Source organism: Cenococcum geophilum (assembly GCF_001692895.1).
Source record: "Cenococcum geophilum 1.58 unplaced genomic scaffold K441scaffold_30, whole genome shotgun sequence".
NCBI classification, from domain to species: domain Eukaryota; kingdom Fungi; phylum Ascomycota; class Dothideomycetes; order Gloniales; family Gloniaceae; genus Cenococcum; species Cenococcum geophilum.
Genome location: NW_027137588.1, coordinates 272,758 through 289,687, shown reverse-complemented (window position 1 = coordinate 289,687; position 16,930 = coordinate 272,758). Strand labels below are relative to the sequence as shown.

General features: G+C 44.6%; 5 protein-coding genes across 5 annotated transcripts; 3 read left to right on the top strand and 2 right to left on the bottom strand.

Moving 5' to 3' along the window:
- Window positions 1–5,372: 5,372 nt before the first annotated feature.
- Window positions 5,373–7,719, top strand: K441DRAFT_639169 (uncharacterized protein). The gene is made up of 2 exons (XM_067646569.1): window positions 5,373–5,813; window positions 5,867–7,719. The coding sequence occupies exons 1-2, from the start codon at window positions 5,517–5,519 to the stop codon at window positions 7,598–7,600; spliced, it is 2,031 nt and encodes a 676-aa protein (XP_067502258.1). The 5' UTR covers window positions 5,373–5,516; the 3' UTR covers window positions 7,601–7,719.
- A 162-nt stretch (window positions 7,720–7,881) lies between these two features.
- On the top strand, window positions 7,882–9,000 carry K441DRAFT_613842 (uncharacterized protein; the record flags this gene model as incomplete). Its single annotated transcript, XM_067645655.1, has 2 exons — window positions 7,882–8,512; window positions 8,594–9,000. 2 exons carry the CDS (start codon window positions 7,882–7,884, stop codon window positions 8,998–9,000), a joined length of 1,038 nt encoding a protein of 345 aa, XP_067502257.1.
- A 134-nt stretch (window positions 9,001–9,134) lies between these two features.
- On the top strand, window positions 9,135–10,072 carry K441DRAFT_169113 (uncharacterized protein). The gene is made up of 3 exons (XM_067640306.1): window positions 9,135–9,410; window positions 9,461–9,561; window positions 9,617–10,072. Exons 1-3 carry the CDS (start codon window positions 9,268–9,270, stop codon window positions 9,832–9,834), a joined length of 462 nt encoding a protein of 153 aa, XP_067502256.1. The 5' UTR covers window positions 9,135–9,267; the 3' UTR covers window positions 9,835–10,072.
- A 586-nt stretch (window positions 10,073–10,658) lies between these two features.
- On the bottom strand, window positions 10,659–11,380 carry K441DRAFT_662357 (uncharacterized protein). Its single transcript, XM_067649023.1, has 2 exons — window positions 10,828–11,380; window positions 10,659–10,768 (listed from the first exon to the last, which is right to left on the bottom strand). Exon 1 carries the CDS (start codon window positions 11,366–11,368, stop codon window positions 10,958–10,960), a length of 411 nt encoding a protein of 136 aa, XP_067502255.1. The 5' UTR covers window positions 11,369–11,380; the 3' UTR covers window positions 10,659–10,768; window positions 10,828–10,957.
- A 3,037-nt stretch (window positions 11,381–14,417) lies between these two features.
- K441DRAFT_169096 (uncharacterized protein) lies at window positions 14,418–15,393 on the bottom strand. The gene has a single exon (XM_067640305.1). It carries the CDS (start codon window positions 15,273–15,275, stop codon window positions 14,706–14,708), a length of 570 nt encoding a protein of 189 aa, XP_067502254.1. The 5' UTR covers window positions 15,276–15,393; the 3' UTR covers window positions 14,418–14,705.
- Between the last annotated feature and the right edge of the window lie 1,537 nt (window positions 15,394–16,930).

Here is a 16,930-nt window from a genome sequence, read left to right as displayed (position 1 = left end):
GTATTTACCCCCTATAGCATTAACCATACTATAGCTTAGGTTCGTCTTGCCTAAGTTAGCCTCTATACCTTTAACTCCCATTCACCTCTCCAACGTTGGTCCAACCAGTATTATATTACGGTAGATAGTTTCCCGGCGTTCTTATGTGTTCTACTTTAGCTCCTTTCTCTATCTTACTATCTTTACTAACCTCTTACGTGTCTCCCTTTCTCCTCTATATAGGCCTAGGCCCTAAAGCGGCACTATTCTTCTTCTACTTTCTTTACCTGTTTCTCTAATATCTCTTCCCTACTTTAGGGTTATTGGTTTATTCTCCTACAGGGCACCCTAGGGTCCCTCTATAGTTTACTTAGGCGTATCTTAATATACTTTATAATATTAGAGTTACGTTTATTTTGCGTCCTTTATATTACAGCGGCTTTAATATATAACTATAGGGGGGGAATATTGGATTCCTTCTTAAGCAGTGCTGTGGCCGTTCGCTTATACCCGCCTATAATACTCCAGAGGTAGGCTGTCTAGACCTTTTAAAGTAGTTTAAGGAGTAATTTAGGGGGGCCCTTCTTAGTTTCTCTAATGGCCCAAATACTGGATCTGTATGTTATGGTTAGCCGGACAACTGCTATATATAGTAGGCGTAACCTCTAGAAGCATAGACCCTATATAGAATTAACAATCCTAAATAAAGCAATAAACTATGCTTGGCCTTTATGGGCCGCTTACGCCGCATATACGCTCCACCGGAGCTTGCTATCTACCTATACTCCTAATACCCTTAGGCCCTAAACTAGTTAACCCCTAAAGCCTTAAATGCAAATTATATACTAGAGATCTACAAATTAGTTACGTTTTCTTATAAAATGGATTAGCTGGTATTTCTCTAGTAAGAATTAGACTCTATAACGTTTTGCCCATTCTATATAAGTATTATAGGCTTTCTCTAGTATTTTGCAATTCTCTGCGGCTATTAGCCCGTATATAATTAGGTTTATATCGTTAACAAAGCCTATCCCCTAGGTCGCCCCTTCCTTAAAGAAGTCAAGTAGGTTGCTTATAAAGAAAAGGAAGAGTATAGGCGAGAGGGGTGATCCTTATGGTATTCCTATTATAACTGCAATAGGGGGGCTCTGGTATCCGCTGAAGACCAGTAATATTTCTTTCTGGCCTATAAACCCTTAGATAAATTATATAATCTATTCTAGAAAGCCCTTTACCCTAAGGATATATAGGAGACGCTTATGGGGTATATTATTGTAGGCACTACTAATATCTAGGCTAAGCATTAATACTACGAAGTTCTTTTACATCGCCCATGCAGATTTAATAGTGGTAGCGAGTAGCGTAAATACTAATAGTGTTAAGCGGTTCTTTCTTGCCCCTATTTAGCTTTATAGTAGTAGGGCGTATTCCTCTACTATATCTGCCATACGTTCTACTATTACCCTTTCTAAGATCTTACTAAGGGTGTTTTCTAAGGCAATAGGGCGGTAGCTTCCTGGGATTAAGTAATCTACTTTACCTTCTTTTTATAGGATAACCGTTGTTATAGATCTTCCGAGTCGCGGGTAGTAGCCTATAGTAAAGTATACTCTAGCTACATCTATAAGCTAAGGTGCTATAAGTGGCCTACAGGTTTTTAAGGCTTTATTTAGAATCCCATCTAGTCCTAATACTGTATTATTTAAAAGGCGGCTAATAGTTTTAGCCATTTCCTCTATTATTATGTCGCTGTTAACCCACAGGCAAGCCACCAGTATTTCGCCTATAATATCACTAAGGTCTGCTAGAGCCGGTTAGGGGAAGAACCTTTTTATAAAGATCTTTACCTTCTTATTATTGTCGTTTATAGCCTATAATTCTCCTACTCTTTATAGGGGTAGTAGGTATAGGTCTTCTGCTAAGCGCCCTACCTTTTTCTTTACCTATTTTGCTATAGCCCAAAGGCCCTTATTATAGAGGAGGCTTAGGTTAGAAGTATACTCGTTTATAAACCGTCTCCAGTTATTCCTTACTTCTTTTTTTAGGGTATTCTTTAGCTAGTTTCTTATGTCTTTATATCGTCTCTTATCTTTAGGGTTATGGCTACTTATATATTTCCTTCTTGCTCGTCATTAGCTAGCAACCAAAACTGCGCATTATATAGACTATGCGTATCGCGCGTAGGGGCCCAGTTTTAAGATCGGGTAGTGCTCTTCCAGCCCATTTTTAATTGCTGCCTAGATCCTTTTTAGTCTTTAGTTAATTTCCTTAGGGGTAGCTAATAAGCCTCGCTCGTTTAGTATTAGGTGGATTTCTTCTAGGTTTTAAAGTTATTGTTTAACTACATTAAGGAAACTGTCTATCTTAAGCTTCCTTATTACATATCTTTTTCTATTTAGTTGCGCTTTGGTATCTAGGTCTAGCTATATCTAGATAGGGATATAGTCTAGGGTAAGTGCCTATTCTTCTTTGGGGTTGCACCTTTTAAGTCTCTAGTATAGGCCTTCGTCTATAAATATAAGGTTAATTATACTTCTAGCGGTGCCTTATTACCATATAATTACTCCTAGGGGGGTGGCTAGCTTAAGGCCCTAGATATTTATAGCTCTTAGTAGGCACTTTAACTATTAATCTACAGTAATATAAATACCCCCCTACCGCAGGTAATAGAGGTTTATGTCTCCTAGTAAGATAAACTCTATACCTTTGGTTTCTAGTAAGCTTATTACTAATATAATATTCTCTATTTATAGGACCCCTTTAACCCTAGGGTTATATACATTAATAATTTGTACCGGTCCCCTATATATTTAGATTATTATAACTATAATATCTAGGTTAACTGCCTACCATAACCATAAGAATAGGCTAATAGCCTTACTAATCATAAAGCACACGCGTATGGCTACTTTTGGTTTATATAAGAGCTGGAATCCTTAGGGGCAGTATATTAATTATATAAAGGTATTATAATACGGTTCTTATATAGTAAGGATATAGTATTTCTCTAGGTCTAGACTGTCTAGTAGGGGCCTTATAAGGCGGTAGTTTGTATTGCCGCAGTTATACTATATAATAGATAGGTAGCGGACCCCTAGTAAGGGTCCTTTAACTTTCCTTTATTTCTTACTTCTTCTATTTCTACTTTTTCTAGGATATTTAGAGCTTTTATCTCTTATATCTATACCCTAGTTACTACTTATTTTATATAGAGCTTTCCATTCCCGTATCTTATGTTCCTATTAGCGCTTCTATATCTAAATCTATTATTATTACCAGTTCTTTCCCTATTTTTACTAGTCGGCTATATACCCTTTATAGGTTAGCTGCGAATATTATATTTACCGCATTAAGTTTAATTCTTAATTATCCTAGTCTTAAGCCTGCTATTACTATCTATAGGGGTCTTCCTACGGGGCATCCTCTCCCTTATGTCCCCTGTGACCCTTATATCCCTAATTAGTCTAGTAATATTATATAGCATCGCTTCTAGCCCGTTAAGGCTTGGGATAGCTAGCCTAGCCCTCTAGTATTAAAGGTAGAAAACACTAAAAAGGCGCCTGCGTCCCCCTAGCTTATTACCTATTATTTCCATTTATATAACCTAGCGTGTAGTTATTCCCATAGCTATTAAGCCCTTACCTTCCGTCTCCTATATTTAATACAGTCTTCTCTCTCTTACGCCTTATATATGCTTCGGTAGCAGTTTACGCATTTTATTTAGTCTTAATTTAAGTAATGTCTCGTATTATAGGGGCCTATATAGTAGCCGCAGCACATCTATACTACGTATATAGATTAGGTGTGTCCCTATTATATATAGCAATAGTATTATTTTAAGCGTAGTCTATAGTTATAGAGCCTTATATTATATATAAGGCCATTTATAATTATTCCTTTTTAGATAAGGAGTTTTTACATTTCTAGTGTATATATACTAATAATAAGGGAGCTATGCGTTTATCTGGCGTCTTCTTAGTAAGTCTTTAGCGACCCTTATATCCTCTTATTATTCTTATTATATACTTAGTTTATATTTTCCTATTAAAGCCATTAGATTTAGGTGATTTTAAGTCCTAGTATAAGGCGTTCCGTTTATCTTACTATCTCCTATATAATTGCTATATTATCCGCCTAGCGTCTCTTTTCTACCCTAAGGCTTATAGGAACCGCTAGGACTTTAACTAGGTAATCCTTATAGAGTACTTTTATGCCAATATATTCTCCTAGCCTATCCTCTACCCTTATAGCTTATTCCTTTGCCTATTAGTCCTTTAGAATAACTCTAATATCTCCACTCTTAAGGTGTTAGACTATAATAGCGTTATAAACCTCTTTATGTATCTTTATAAGGACTTCTATTTCTAATTATCCCCTAAGCCCCTCTACTTATTCTATATTTGGTTATATTATAATTATATACCCAATTATTAACTTAAGAGGGGTGGGTTCCCTATGCTATAAAAGCGCAGCTACAGCGGCCTAGGTGCGGTTTGCTAGTAAGGGGAAGTTATACTTATTTTTAATTTTACTTAGCTATTAGAGGATTTAATTAAGGGTTTACTAGAGGGGCACCTAAGATTCGCTAGACTAGCGGAGCTATTTTGCTAGCTATATTAGTTCATTATAGCTAACGGTTACTCCCCTATAATTTTAGATACTAGACGCGTCTAATAGGCTTTATATTTTATTAGATGCCTTCTTAATAGAGGTATTTCCGCTTTNTNGTGTGGTATTCGCCCGTCTTTATTNTGGAGGGCCATTGCTAGGCGTAGTTCTAGCGGTCGCGCGCGAGTGCGAGCCACCGTCGTTCGACGTGTGCCTCCCCTGCGATGCATGCATCTCAGGGGGATTCTCTGGGTGTTTTTCAGGGTTCTTTTGGTTGGTTTTGGTCTTTTTGGGCCGGGTGCAGCAAGAGCTCCTTTTGAATAGATCTAGGGAGATAAGGTAATTATTAAGTTATATATATAAAGGCTTTATAATACTTCTATATCCTACTATATTACTCTCTATATTGTATACGGTTCGTTGCCTAATACTAAGCTCCTTAGCAATTATATTAGGCCGCTACCTAAGCTAAAGGTATATAATAATCCGTGCTCGTTTTAAAGGAAGGCCGCGATGTAGGCGAGGACGCGTAGAAACGATATCCATAGCTATAAAAACACTAAAAGTTAGTATATAAGCTCTATTTTATATATAGACTTAAGCCTCACGCGTAAATTAAGTAATTGCTGACAATAAAGTTGATTAACCGCAGGTGTTGGCATCTCCATGTTTTTGGCGCGGGAAAACGGGGGAAATCGTGCCAAGGATTGCGGGAATTTACGCGTACGCTAACTGCGCAAGTTGCTACCCCGGATTCTCCCCTTTCAAGGGTCAGCCCAAACCAACAGAGTCTTTGTCAAACCAAATATTAAAATCTTGGAGACACCTTGCCTCCAGAAGATGCTGTGGCAGCACTTCCTCCGACTGTTATACGATCAGGTTTACGAGCAGGTTTACGAGCAGGGTTAAGGGTTAGGGTTGGATATACGATGACCTCCTATCACGGGATTCCCCAGGACGCAAGCAATCAATATCCTCAATCTCCAAGTCTCACCGCACAAGCTGTTCGACTAACTCATATCGTTGCCGTTCACCACATCCTACTAGCCATTTCGAGCACGGCACAGCAATGCAGAGCTGGATTACATGGGCGCTGGAATTTGCGCAGTTTCCTAACGCTTGGAAAAATTCTAACAGTGATGTGGTTTCTTTTGCTCTACTGGGGTGAACGTTCCATCTTCAGAAATAGTGTAGACAGCTGCGAGTGGAGCAACTGGGAGAATTGGGTATGTTGCAGTATCCTAAACTTTCCAGTTCGAGTAATTAATTATGGACCAAGGCTCCAGATGCTTCGCCTCACAGACTCATATTCATCGCGGATCCTCAACTAGTAGACCCTCACACATACCCTGGCCGACCCTGGCCTCTTTCAACACTCACCGTTCGCCATACAGATATCTACTTGCGCCGCTCGTACTCGCGTATTCAAAAGGTTTTATATCCAGATACAATCTTTTTCTTAGGAGACCTTTTCGATGGCGGGCGAGAATGGTCGACACGGTCAACCACAAGCCCAGAAGTACGATGGAGGAAGTATGGAGACAGTTTCTGGCTAAGGGAATATGACCGTTTTGGCCGAATATTCTTTAATCATTGGGGAGATGGTGGGATGACACCGAGACCTGGTCAGCCAGGACGCAAAATTATCAGCAGTTTGCCAGGAAATCATGACCTTGGGTTCGGAACCGGCATTCAAGCATCAGTCAGAAAGAGATTCAATGCGTATTTTGGAGATGGGAGCCGGATTGACGTTATTGGTAATCACACATTCGTGTCAGTGGATACAGTTTCATTAAGTGCACTAGGACAGCCGCAGTCTGTTGAGGAAATATGGCGGCCCACTATGGAATTTCTAGACAATGCGCAGGCACAGAAAAAACGAGCAGTGATGCGGGAATTGCGGGTACAGCAAGGTCTTGCACCAAATCTACCGTTCAAGCACGCTTTGATAGATACCAAGGATCTGGCGAAGGCTGGGTTGCCGCATTATGAGGAGACTGACGCCGAGTTTCCTACGATTCTACTCACCCATGTGCCGCTGTATAGATCTGAAGGAACGCCTTGCGGACCTTTGAGGGAACATTGGCCACCATCTACCCCACCGAAAGGTCAGACTGAACCTGTTGACCCAGACGAGCGCAATGCGATTGCGGTACGGGGAGGGTATCAATACCAAAACGTCCTCACCAAGGAAATATCCAAGGACATCACAGAGAAGATTGGTAACATTGAGTACGCATTTTCGGGAGATGATCACGATTACTGTGAGGTTGTACACCGCGGATACCCTTCCGCAGGCGCCGGCATCCGCGAAATTACTGTCAAATCAATCTCATGGGCCATGGGGGTCCATAAGCCTGGCATAGTAATGCTTAGCTTATGGAATCCTGTTGACAGCCATGGCAACCAAATACTCACAAAGGAGAGCACCCGCTTTCCTACTGTTCAGACGCACCTATGTCTACTCCCGGACCAACTCGGCATTTTCATTCGCTACGCTCTCCTGTTCGGCTGGACAATCACCCTCCTAACAATACGGGCGGTGCTAGTAGCATTTGGTGGTCTAAAATCCAGCCTCACTGATGCTGAAAGCCCCGTGCTACCTGTCTCCGAACACGCCTCCTCCGCTGAAACAGAGAAAGCAGAACTCTACTCCCGCCGTCCTAGCTCCCCAGATGGCATATCCTCAAAGTCGTCTACATCTTCCGATCGTGGAAAGCTCGCCATCCGTAACTCCAACGCGCGGACACGCAGCGTAAGCCCTTCCGGTGGCTATGGGCTGCCTGCAGCGCAATCGAAATATAATTATCCTTTGATTCAGCATGCTGGATATTTCCCGCCAGCGAAAGGCGCTAGGGAGGTTGAACAGTGGGATACTGTCAATACTAGCAGCAAGAAGAAACTGAAGAAATTAAAGGGATGTGGGCTGTTCTTTGCGGAGTTAAAGCGTAGTATCATACGGGTGGCATCGGTGGTATTCATATGGTATTTTTGGTTGACATGGAACGGGTAAAGATAGCTGTCTAGATCTCATGTTTATCAGATGTAGAATATTATCAGCGATCTAGTATTGAATTGTATGAAAAACCACACAAAAGTGTGGTATTAATATTGCTGGGCATGCAAACCCCGCTCTCCAAGCTTCTTGGAACTCCGCGCCACTTCCGCTCCTCCAACTTTTTTGCCCGGCCCTACGAGAATTTCTCGAACAGAGATGTCCGAACTTGCGTAAATAAATTTATTGAGATATTCTTCGATGATTAACCCTTTATTTTCTCGCATTCCATAGCCAGTATGCCTCCGTCAAACGATGACGACGACCTATTCGCCCGCCTCAATACCCTGAAAAAATCACGCATTAGCCTCTCTGATGCCCCTATTATACCGTACTCTACATCTTCCCCCTCTCCTCCAGCCGCCCAACAGCCTGATGGCGATCTAGCTGCGCGATTTCGCCGGCTAGGGAACCCCACTACCAAAGACGCCAATGCCTCGGCCCCAACTATTGCGCCTGGCGCACCAAGTTATTTGGAGGGGATAGCGGAAGGATTAGGAGGCGACACGGACCATAATGAAGAAGATGAGAAGAGTTTAGAAGAATTACTAAAAGAGCTAGGGCCTGGAGCGAGGTGGGACGTTAGTGGGAAGGAGGAGGTCGAAGTAGAGAAGTTGATTCAGGAGGCTCGGAAGATACTACCGGAAGTCAAGGAAGGTAGTACGGAGAAGGATGGGAAGGGAGAAAACAGTGGTCATTTTGGAGAGGCTGGAGGGGAGCATGAGCGAGATGAGCAGGATGAAGCCGCGGATGCCTTAGACGAGCAAGGTGCAGATGAATATATTGCTCAAGTACTTGCAGAGCTAGAGCTCAACAAGAAATACGGCAAACGAGGAGAAGATAACTTGGCCTCTGAGAGCGACGACAATAGTGACGATGGGCAAAATAAGGGAACCTCTAAGGATCAAGCTGAGCACGAAGGCAAACGTTCTAAAGACTCTACACACAAAGGTGCAGATATGAAGGACGAAACAAGCCTGGCTCTCGGCCTTCCCACGCCTCCCTCTGCACAACCCGCCACTCCCCCGGCTGCTGAAGAAGACGACCTCGACCGTGCGACTGCAATCGAAGATGCGCTAACTGCTCGACTTAATGCACTCTCCCTCCCTTCTGTGCCCTCCTTTTCACCATCTAAGAAGTCCATCAAGGTCACCAAAGCTAAAGCCAAAACCCATTTCTCAGACGAAGATATTGACAGTTGGTGCATTATCTGTAATGACGATGCTGCAGTCAAGTGCATTGGGTGCGATGGTGATTTATATTGCAGACAGTGTTGGGAAGAAGGTCATATGGGGGAAAGCGCCGGGTTTGATGAGAGGAAGCATCACTGGGTAAAATATGAGAAGGGGAAAGGATGAGAAAGGGCATTCGATGTTCACAGACTCGACTCAACCATGGATCAGTTCAATCTCTCAGTACACCGTTGCTTCACTTTATCAGTATCTCCAATCAAGGTCAATTTAACCATCGTAAGTTTCTAGTCCTTCTATTCCCATCATTCGAGATACACCTCAGTTGGCTCGCTGAACCGCACCCTTAGATCATATTCCGACACTCGAAACAATGGCCAGACCCAGGCCTAGTCACACCTATCCTTGGCCGCTGCTCGATGTCCCTTTTAGTCTATGCCGCTGGGAGGTTTCTTGTGGTTATTGCAAAGCTGGTCCCTTCGCCCGTCCCATCTCCTTCAGGAACACGTTTCCGAGAATCATCGCCCATTTGACCTGCAATTATTATACTGCGGGGAAGGGCCTGTCGTGGGTGGAATGCAAGTATTTAATTTCTGATGATTAGATCTACTCCTCTCATTGTTTCTAGATGTTTGGATTGTGAAATTTATCGAGAGCAGCAAGGTATTCTAGGTACCGTATCCAACTGGAGGGCCACGGTACTCCCAGGACGGCCAATTATAGAAACGAGTATGCGGGCTTAAATCATTGGTATCACATTGTAGCAGGACTAAGTATTTTACAGATAACTATACGCCATGTGTTCGATGTATCCAATATTCCATCGGTTCGACGATAGTTGACCTTCCCCTTGGCCTGAAATTCAAATCAGGCCTAAAGGAAATGATCACACGATCAAACTCATGGGCATTGGAGCGCGACCAATTTTGGCGGAGCTTCGAAGAAGAAAAGCTGTGGTTGGCACAGGCTATGTCATTTGACTCGGTTGCCAGCCGGACTTGACGTCCTATCGCTGATGATATCCGACTTACCGTTCATCGACGTACCTTTCACTAAACACCCAAAACTATAAATGAGACGAAATCCCGCGGTCTTTTACGAGCCATACTCATTTTTGTCCTGACAGCTGGCTTAGCATACGACGAGGTGTAGAGTCGTTTTATGAAGTACATGGAAATGTTCGCCTGAGCGTGAGTAGGAGAGGGCCGAATAGTTGATATGTTTTATAAGGCGCTTGAGTATATCCCTTGAGCTCACAGATTAGGTAGATTCAGCTGGCTCAGTTGCTCTCCAGTTGTAGTGGTACCGGCACGTTAGATAGCGATGAATCGGCTTCTATCGCCTAATCTCCTATTTCACTATGAATCCGTCAACTTCACCCACTTCACCTTCACTCGCAGATTACTAAGAGTCTTCCATCTTCCATCCAACCTCCCACACCATCTCATCGCCGTCAAACAGTACCGCGCCTCCCACCATGCCTGCCCACCCTTTCCCTAACCACTCTCAAGCCTGGCCACTCGCCGGCCAACTATCGCTTTGCCGCTGGGAGCGTGCATGCGGCTACTGCACAGAGAGCCCGTTCCCCGACTTCAGGAGCTTACACCTACATGTGCTGGACAAGCACGCCATCCCGGGATGGCGAACCATAGTCGTCAAGGTGGAGGAAGAAGGTGAAGACGGCGAGACGTGAGCCTCCACATACACCCCCCAATACTAGGATAGGAGAAAGTCCAATACAGCCACTAACACCCAGCAGAGCCTGCGACTACCTAACCGCGCATCCCACTCCCCCCCCCCCCCTCTAGGGTTGCTAACCAGAAAAAAGCCAGCGGCCCAAACCCAAAGAGCCCCAATCGAAAGAAACTAGTCCTAAAGGACCCAAACGCCACCCAGCAAGCAGCTAGCAGGCACCCACGACAGGCGCAAACAAACAGTAAGTCCACCCACCAACAACCCCTCCACCACAAACTAACGCCCTCTCCCTCTCTCCAGCAACCCTTCACCAACCCGCGCCCACACCCCCAAAAACCCACCCACCCCTCTCCGTCCTCCTCGAAGTCGCCTACCGCCGCGCCGCACTGCCCTCGTCGGCGGGCTGCCCAGCGCCATCCTTCTGGACGAGCTATACGTGCAGCTGCTGCACACGGCGCCGGACCTGGCCGTCGGGACGGAAGCGCGTGCGGGGGAGACGCCGTAGTTCACGGAGCTGAGAGGGGTGCGAGAGCGGCTTAGGAGGGGGCTGGAAGCCGTGCTGGCGTTTACGAGGGGGGCGCTGTGGGATGATGAGGCGTTGGCGGGGCTGTCGGGGGAGTTGCGGTGGACGGGGTTTTGGGAGTGATGGGGAGGGGGGGTGGTGTCGGTTCTGGGGTTGTAGGGTAGGGAGGGTTTTGGGGAGGCGCGCTCTTCCAGGGCTTGGGCGGTGCTGCGGCTGTTGGGTCTGGGGCGTCGTGGGGTGTTGCGTGGTGTCTTCCCTAGTATCTAACTTATCAACATGCACTATGTACAGAAACACAAAAGCCTCTGTAATCGACATGCCAAGCCGCAGATTCTATCTTCTCATTGCGCGCTCTACGAGCATTTGCGTGTTCGGTGTGAAAGAACAGACGATACGGTTGATGCGAAGAGCGGAGAAAGTAGTCCTGAGAAAGTAGTCCTAGTGCTGATGGTGCTGGAAGTATACGTGATCGGAGCGAAGAGGATTGTGTAAATTGGCAAAGAGCTGAGACATTACTTGGACTTCAGGTGCACGTCCTTTCACGCACTAATAGATCTGATTCCATTCTTGAGCAATGTTGCTAACCGTCTCGTAGGAGTAGGGTCGCGAACCACCATATCGAGTTCATCGAAGTCTATAAGTACGCCTAATTGTTAGCTTAGAGCCTTGAAGAGATTTAGGTCGCAGGCGTGGCTTCAGAATGCTCTTGAAGGCTTCGTAATTCGAAGTCAGTCACATCCGCGCAGTGTTAGGTCGATACATCTACAGGTTAGCATGCTACGCTAAACGCGGCAGTTCGAATTTTCAAGTTGTGGTTTATATTCCCTATCTAGCGTCTGAAAGTTGAGACAGGCGAAAATAGCTTTAGGTGATCAATATCACTACACGTGGGTTATCAGACTATGATCACTACGTCTGTGAAGGGTTCAACATAAATGTATGTTCTTAGGCTTCAGGGTCCAGCATAGATTGCATTTTTGGTGGAATAGGATAATTAGGTATATAGAAGATGTGCTGAAGTCCTCTATTCCACATCTATGAGTGCGAATGCTACAACAAAGGGAGTTGAAGAGCCTCGAATAAGGAAAGTATGCGGGTACCAGACGGTGTGGAGAGCAATGCAGATGTCTAACCGGTGGGTATAATTCTGCAAGCAGTTACCAGCCCCCAAATTTCTCTCAACAAATGGTGATCAACCAAAGTAGGTATGCTTCGTTCCCTGTAGTGCTTTAGGCTTGGTAAATGATGGGTGGGGTATTAATTGCCAGCCCATTCGTCGAGACTTCACCGGTCACGCCCCCACAATTGTCACCGACTGTTTGTTAAATCTTGAACGTGCATGAAAAAAAAAGGAAGTATATGTTCTCGAGTTCGCTACAACCTACTGCGAGTCAGAATACATCCGAGATGGGTTCTATGCTGCGAATAAACTAGGAGGCGCGGGCTGGACACGGGCGACCTAGCCACTTCCAGGAACCCTACGGTCAACGGCTCGGAACGCCAGCACCATCAGCGTGCTTTTGTTTTTCTGCAAACGCGCTTATCTTATTTGTAATCTGAGACATGCGGGAGAGACTGCCATCTGGGTGATTATGCAATTATATGCTGAAGAGATATTGGTTTCATGATATAATATGACAGAACTGCTTGTGGAATCCAAAGCTAGAGATCAAACGAGAGGAATCAACCACGATGAGCTGTGGGTCTCCGAGAATTGTTCTCGCAAAACTGAGACATAGAAGCTGTACTGCAGAGTTAAGTCTAGAACGGCTTGAGCTGGGAACCGTTTGAAATTAATTACATTCTTGTGGAGCAAATGGATGGTACTCTGTATTTTGGCGAAGTGGATAGCTATCTTCAGTTATGTCACACAAAAAGTTGTTTTTTGGGGCGCTAAAAGAGATAAAGCAGGTGCTAGATTTTGACATGCACGGGTGAGAGGGATTCAGGGAGAGATGGGGATGAATATGGACAAGCTTGACATCGCGAGACTCGGGTGAAACCGTAGATTCCCTCTAGATATCATAATTGGAAGGCTTGGTATACTCGCAATCACCCCGACTAGGCCTATGGCAGAGGTATCACAAGCTTGAGGCTGGAGTTGGATAGATGGAAGAATACGTGCGCAGAAGAGGAGCTCGTTCCTTCGTGAGTTGGCTTGCGATTATTTTTCGAAGGAGTGCGTAATTTTCATGTGATTGTGAACTAATGATTCCCGCCTCGGCTTGTGATGGTGTTGAAGTGCGTAGACAGCAGAATGCGGGGAAATCAAAGTCTAATCGGTTAGTTTAACTCAGTTGTGTCTGTATGCAGCTCAAGACTTTGCTAGTAAAGGGGTCATCCATGTTTTCCAGGTGGCTATTGAAGATTGGGTTTGGTTTGTGCGCCATCTTGAGTTGCGGTACTACTATGGTATCAGGCATATATTTTGTATGTGGGTCTTTAGCTGCAGGGAGCCCCTGTAACGCACAGACAATACAATACACTAATTAATATGCTAGTTCGTATAGAAATCTATGTACCTTCTTTACTTCGAGTTGATTAACTTGGGCACTTAACGGTTAAGGACAACGACCAGTGTGTTTCTTTGGCGTGACGCGTTCTGCAGCGGCTGTATACTGAACTTGTCTCTCTATAAAACCAAGAAGGTTGGCAATATCCTTAATTGAATGGCTAGCTAGACGTAGAGTTTAAATTTGGATGCGTTAATCGCGTAAAAGATAAGATGGGCGAGGTGTAGAAGGCTCTATGATTAAGGTAAGTAAATATTAATATTAACAAGATGGTAGACAGGAGAACAAAGAAGAAAGAAGTACATAGATTTCTATACAAACTAGCATATTGATTGGTGTATTGTATTGTCTATGCGTTACAGGGGCTCCCTGCAGCTGGAGACCCACATACAAAATATATGCCTGACACCATAGTAGGACCTAGTCTCCTGACACGTGATCCCTTACCAAAGTCACCACAGTTTTAGACCGCTGTACTGTAACGGCTCGTTCCACGACGCTAAGGCCCAAAAGGCATATTGTTTAATTAAGAGGAAAATTGAACAGCTAGATATCCCTTCGAACGGTGACGTCCATCTCTAAGCTGGTCTGGGCGGGAACACCAGAATTCCTAAGCACGAACGATTTGATTTGGTTAATTTAATTGGCCAGTTCTTATCGATAATAGATGGACGCAAATCACCATGCAAAGGGATACAGACGTCGCGATTTATATAATATATGTAAAGTTATAAAATTTTTATATACTTAATACTCTATCTATTACTTATACGCTTTTTATTTATTTTATTAATTAGGCTTTAACTATATTTTACATTTTATAAATATTATAAGTATTATAGGCGTTATTATAACTTTATTATAATTCATATAAAAAATTTTAATTAAAAAGAGAGCGTTAATTAAAAAAAAGACATTATTATTATATTAAAGTAAAAAGTTATAATAAAGGTTTAATAATAAAAAGAGTTACTTAAACCACCTATTATAATTAATTAAGCTACGGTAATAGCCGCTATTAATTATAAAACGGGCGATGTTAAAAGGCGCATAGATCGGATAGATTTTAATCCAGAGGCAATTTGCAACCGAACGAACCTTAAAGCTCTGCACGGATCTCTACCGTCTACTAAAACGTCAAATCAGGTGGACTCGATTTTTACTGGGTCGGGTCGGGGTTTAAATGGCNCATGTAAAATATAAGGCTGGATAGGTGGGTTGGTGGTCAGAAGGACAAACAATATAGGACTGTATCCCTTGCACAGATAGATACGTCCTATAGAATGTGCACCGTGCGCACTAACCAATAAGCTGCACGCGCAGGCGGTAAGTCGTTCTGCCAGGTAACCAAAGATTTCGAATGAAGCCACGAATATTGTATTTCTGGTGAAGATTATATATAGAGCCTCGATCAAGGGTGTCGAGCCGATTAAGGTGTTCCTGCCAACACGGGCTGTCCTTGTGCAGTGGTATTCGACGGTCCTTGTTGTCGTCGATATTCGGTGAAAGAATACTCGTTTAATGTTCTTGTTGTCGTGCACGGTCCACAAAATATAGTACCTTAACTGGTGCGGGGGATATTTTCTTACGATCCGCTGTTCTCCCCTCCTGTCTCTTATAAGCTTGGCTTTAGGCCTTCTATTTCTACTGGTTTGAGCGCTAAATAAGCGTGGCATTGTGGCTAAGTTAGGACGCAATCTTGGTATTGACATTTTAATGATCGCGTTTTCGTGTACTACCCGGTGACTAGGAATTGGGCTGCATAAGTCAGTCTGTATCCACGACCATAGGAGGATAACCTAGTTGCTTTCCACAAGGATGACCAAGTCCAACCCGTGTTAACGAGTCTTTCCTATGCGTTAATTTGAACATCTTTGGGGCGGATATAGGTCATTCCTAATTTGAGACGCACCTATCAGCGCCGAGGGATAGGCAAATGGGCATAAATTCACAACGAGCGATACCGTGTTAGTTGGGAAGCTCCTCCATTTCCCGACGGCATGGAATATTTTGATGAGGATGAGGCAATTTTGATATCGTTCTTTTTTCCGGATATGGCGGCTCGGCACGTGTCTTGGAGATGTCTCCGAGCGTTGTGGAGCGACTGTAGAGATAAGCTAAGATTACTAAAATCTTTGCGGGACGGAAGGGTTGTGTGCCGCGTGGGAGTTTTAACGGTTGGCATGACACGGTTGATGATGGCTGGGAGATGGCTGGATGGTGGCTGCCGTAGAGTTTCGAACAACATACCGATGTTGAAAAAGACCTAGCTTCTTTCTGGAGCGATGGCCCGAAGAAGAATGTCAACCCCGATAGTTGGCGGGCGTTGCGCAAACTTCTCCTGAAAAATTTCTGCGCTTCCAGGGTTGCCCTCAAACCGGAGTGAGAAATCTACTTTTAGTGGAGTAGAAGCGCGATTCTGGATCGTAGACGCAGTGGGACTTGGGGCATCGTGGCCTTTTAGGTGTATTAGGAGTAGAGCTCCGAAACAAGGGCGCGGCGAACCGTCTTGACGCTATCTGATTGTTGGAATGTTTTCAATACCATGAATTCCATAGGTTGGGTAAAGTGAACGGTTGGGTTGTGCTAGTGAAACGTCGCACGTGTAAAACAGCTAGGAGCAATAGACTAATGGACTAGCCAAACGGAATATGGGTCTCGACACGCCTTCTAGAAGACCCGGCAACCACACACCTATCAGCGGGAGAAAAGCGCAGGGATGGGTTAGAGGACATGCAGGAGGTCTCGCAAGAGGTCTTGAAGAGCAGCCACTGTTGCCGGAGGAATTCCTTTGACGACGACGATGACGACGACGACGACCACCCACCACTTTTTGTGACTTCAAGTGTATCGTCGATAGTGGATGGCAGGCAAGTCAGCATCTTGATCTTGTTTCAACGTCTGTATTGTCATGCGTTTACACCACCGCTGGAGGGTTGAGACACCAGTAGAGAGTGCCGGTGGTCGGCGGCGTAAAAGTCATGGATTTTACACGATAAAATCACTACCCGGCGAACTTATCCCGGTACAAAGGAAGCATTGAGCGTCTTGTCCGAAAAGGGATTTACATCCGCTGCAAGCTACCTAAAAAGGCGTTAGGAGAGGCGGAAGGGCAGTGAGTAGCGAGGATCGACGCTTACGAATTTGATGCAGGAACCTCGGAAGTTTAGAGCGACGCGGCTTGGAGGGAGAGCTGTCAGGGGTTCTTTTTGCTAGCCCAAGTGCTTCGTGACAGATACTGGCGTTCTGACAGAGCGCCCAAAAAGGGAGTAGCCAAGAGTAAGCAACGAAGGAGGAAGAGTGGCATGGTGGGTTGAGGAGATTACACCACCCTCTGGGGGGAACGCGACAGAAGCAAAAGGGCGAC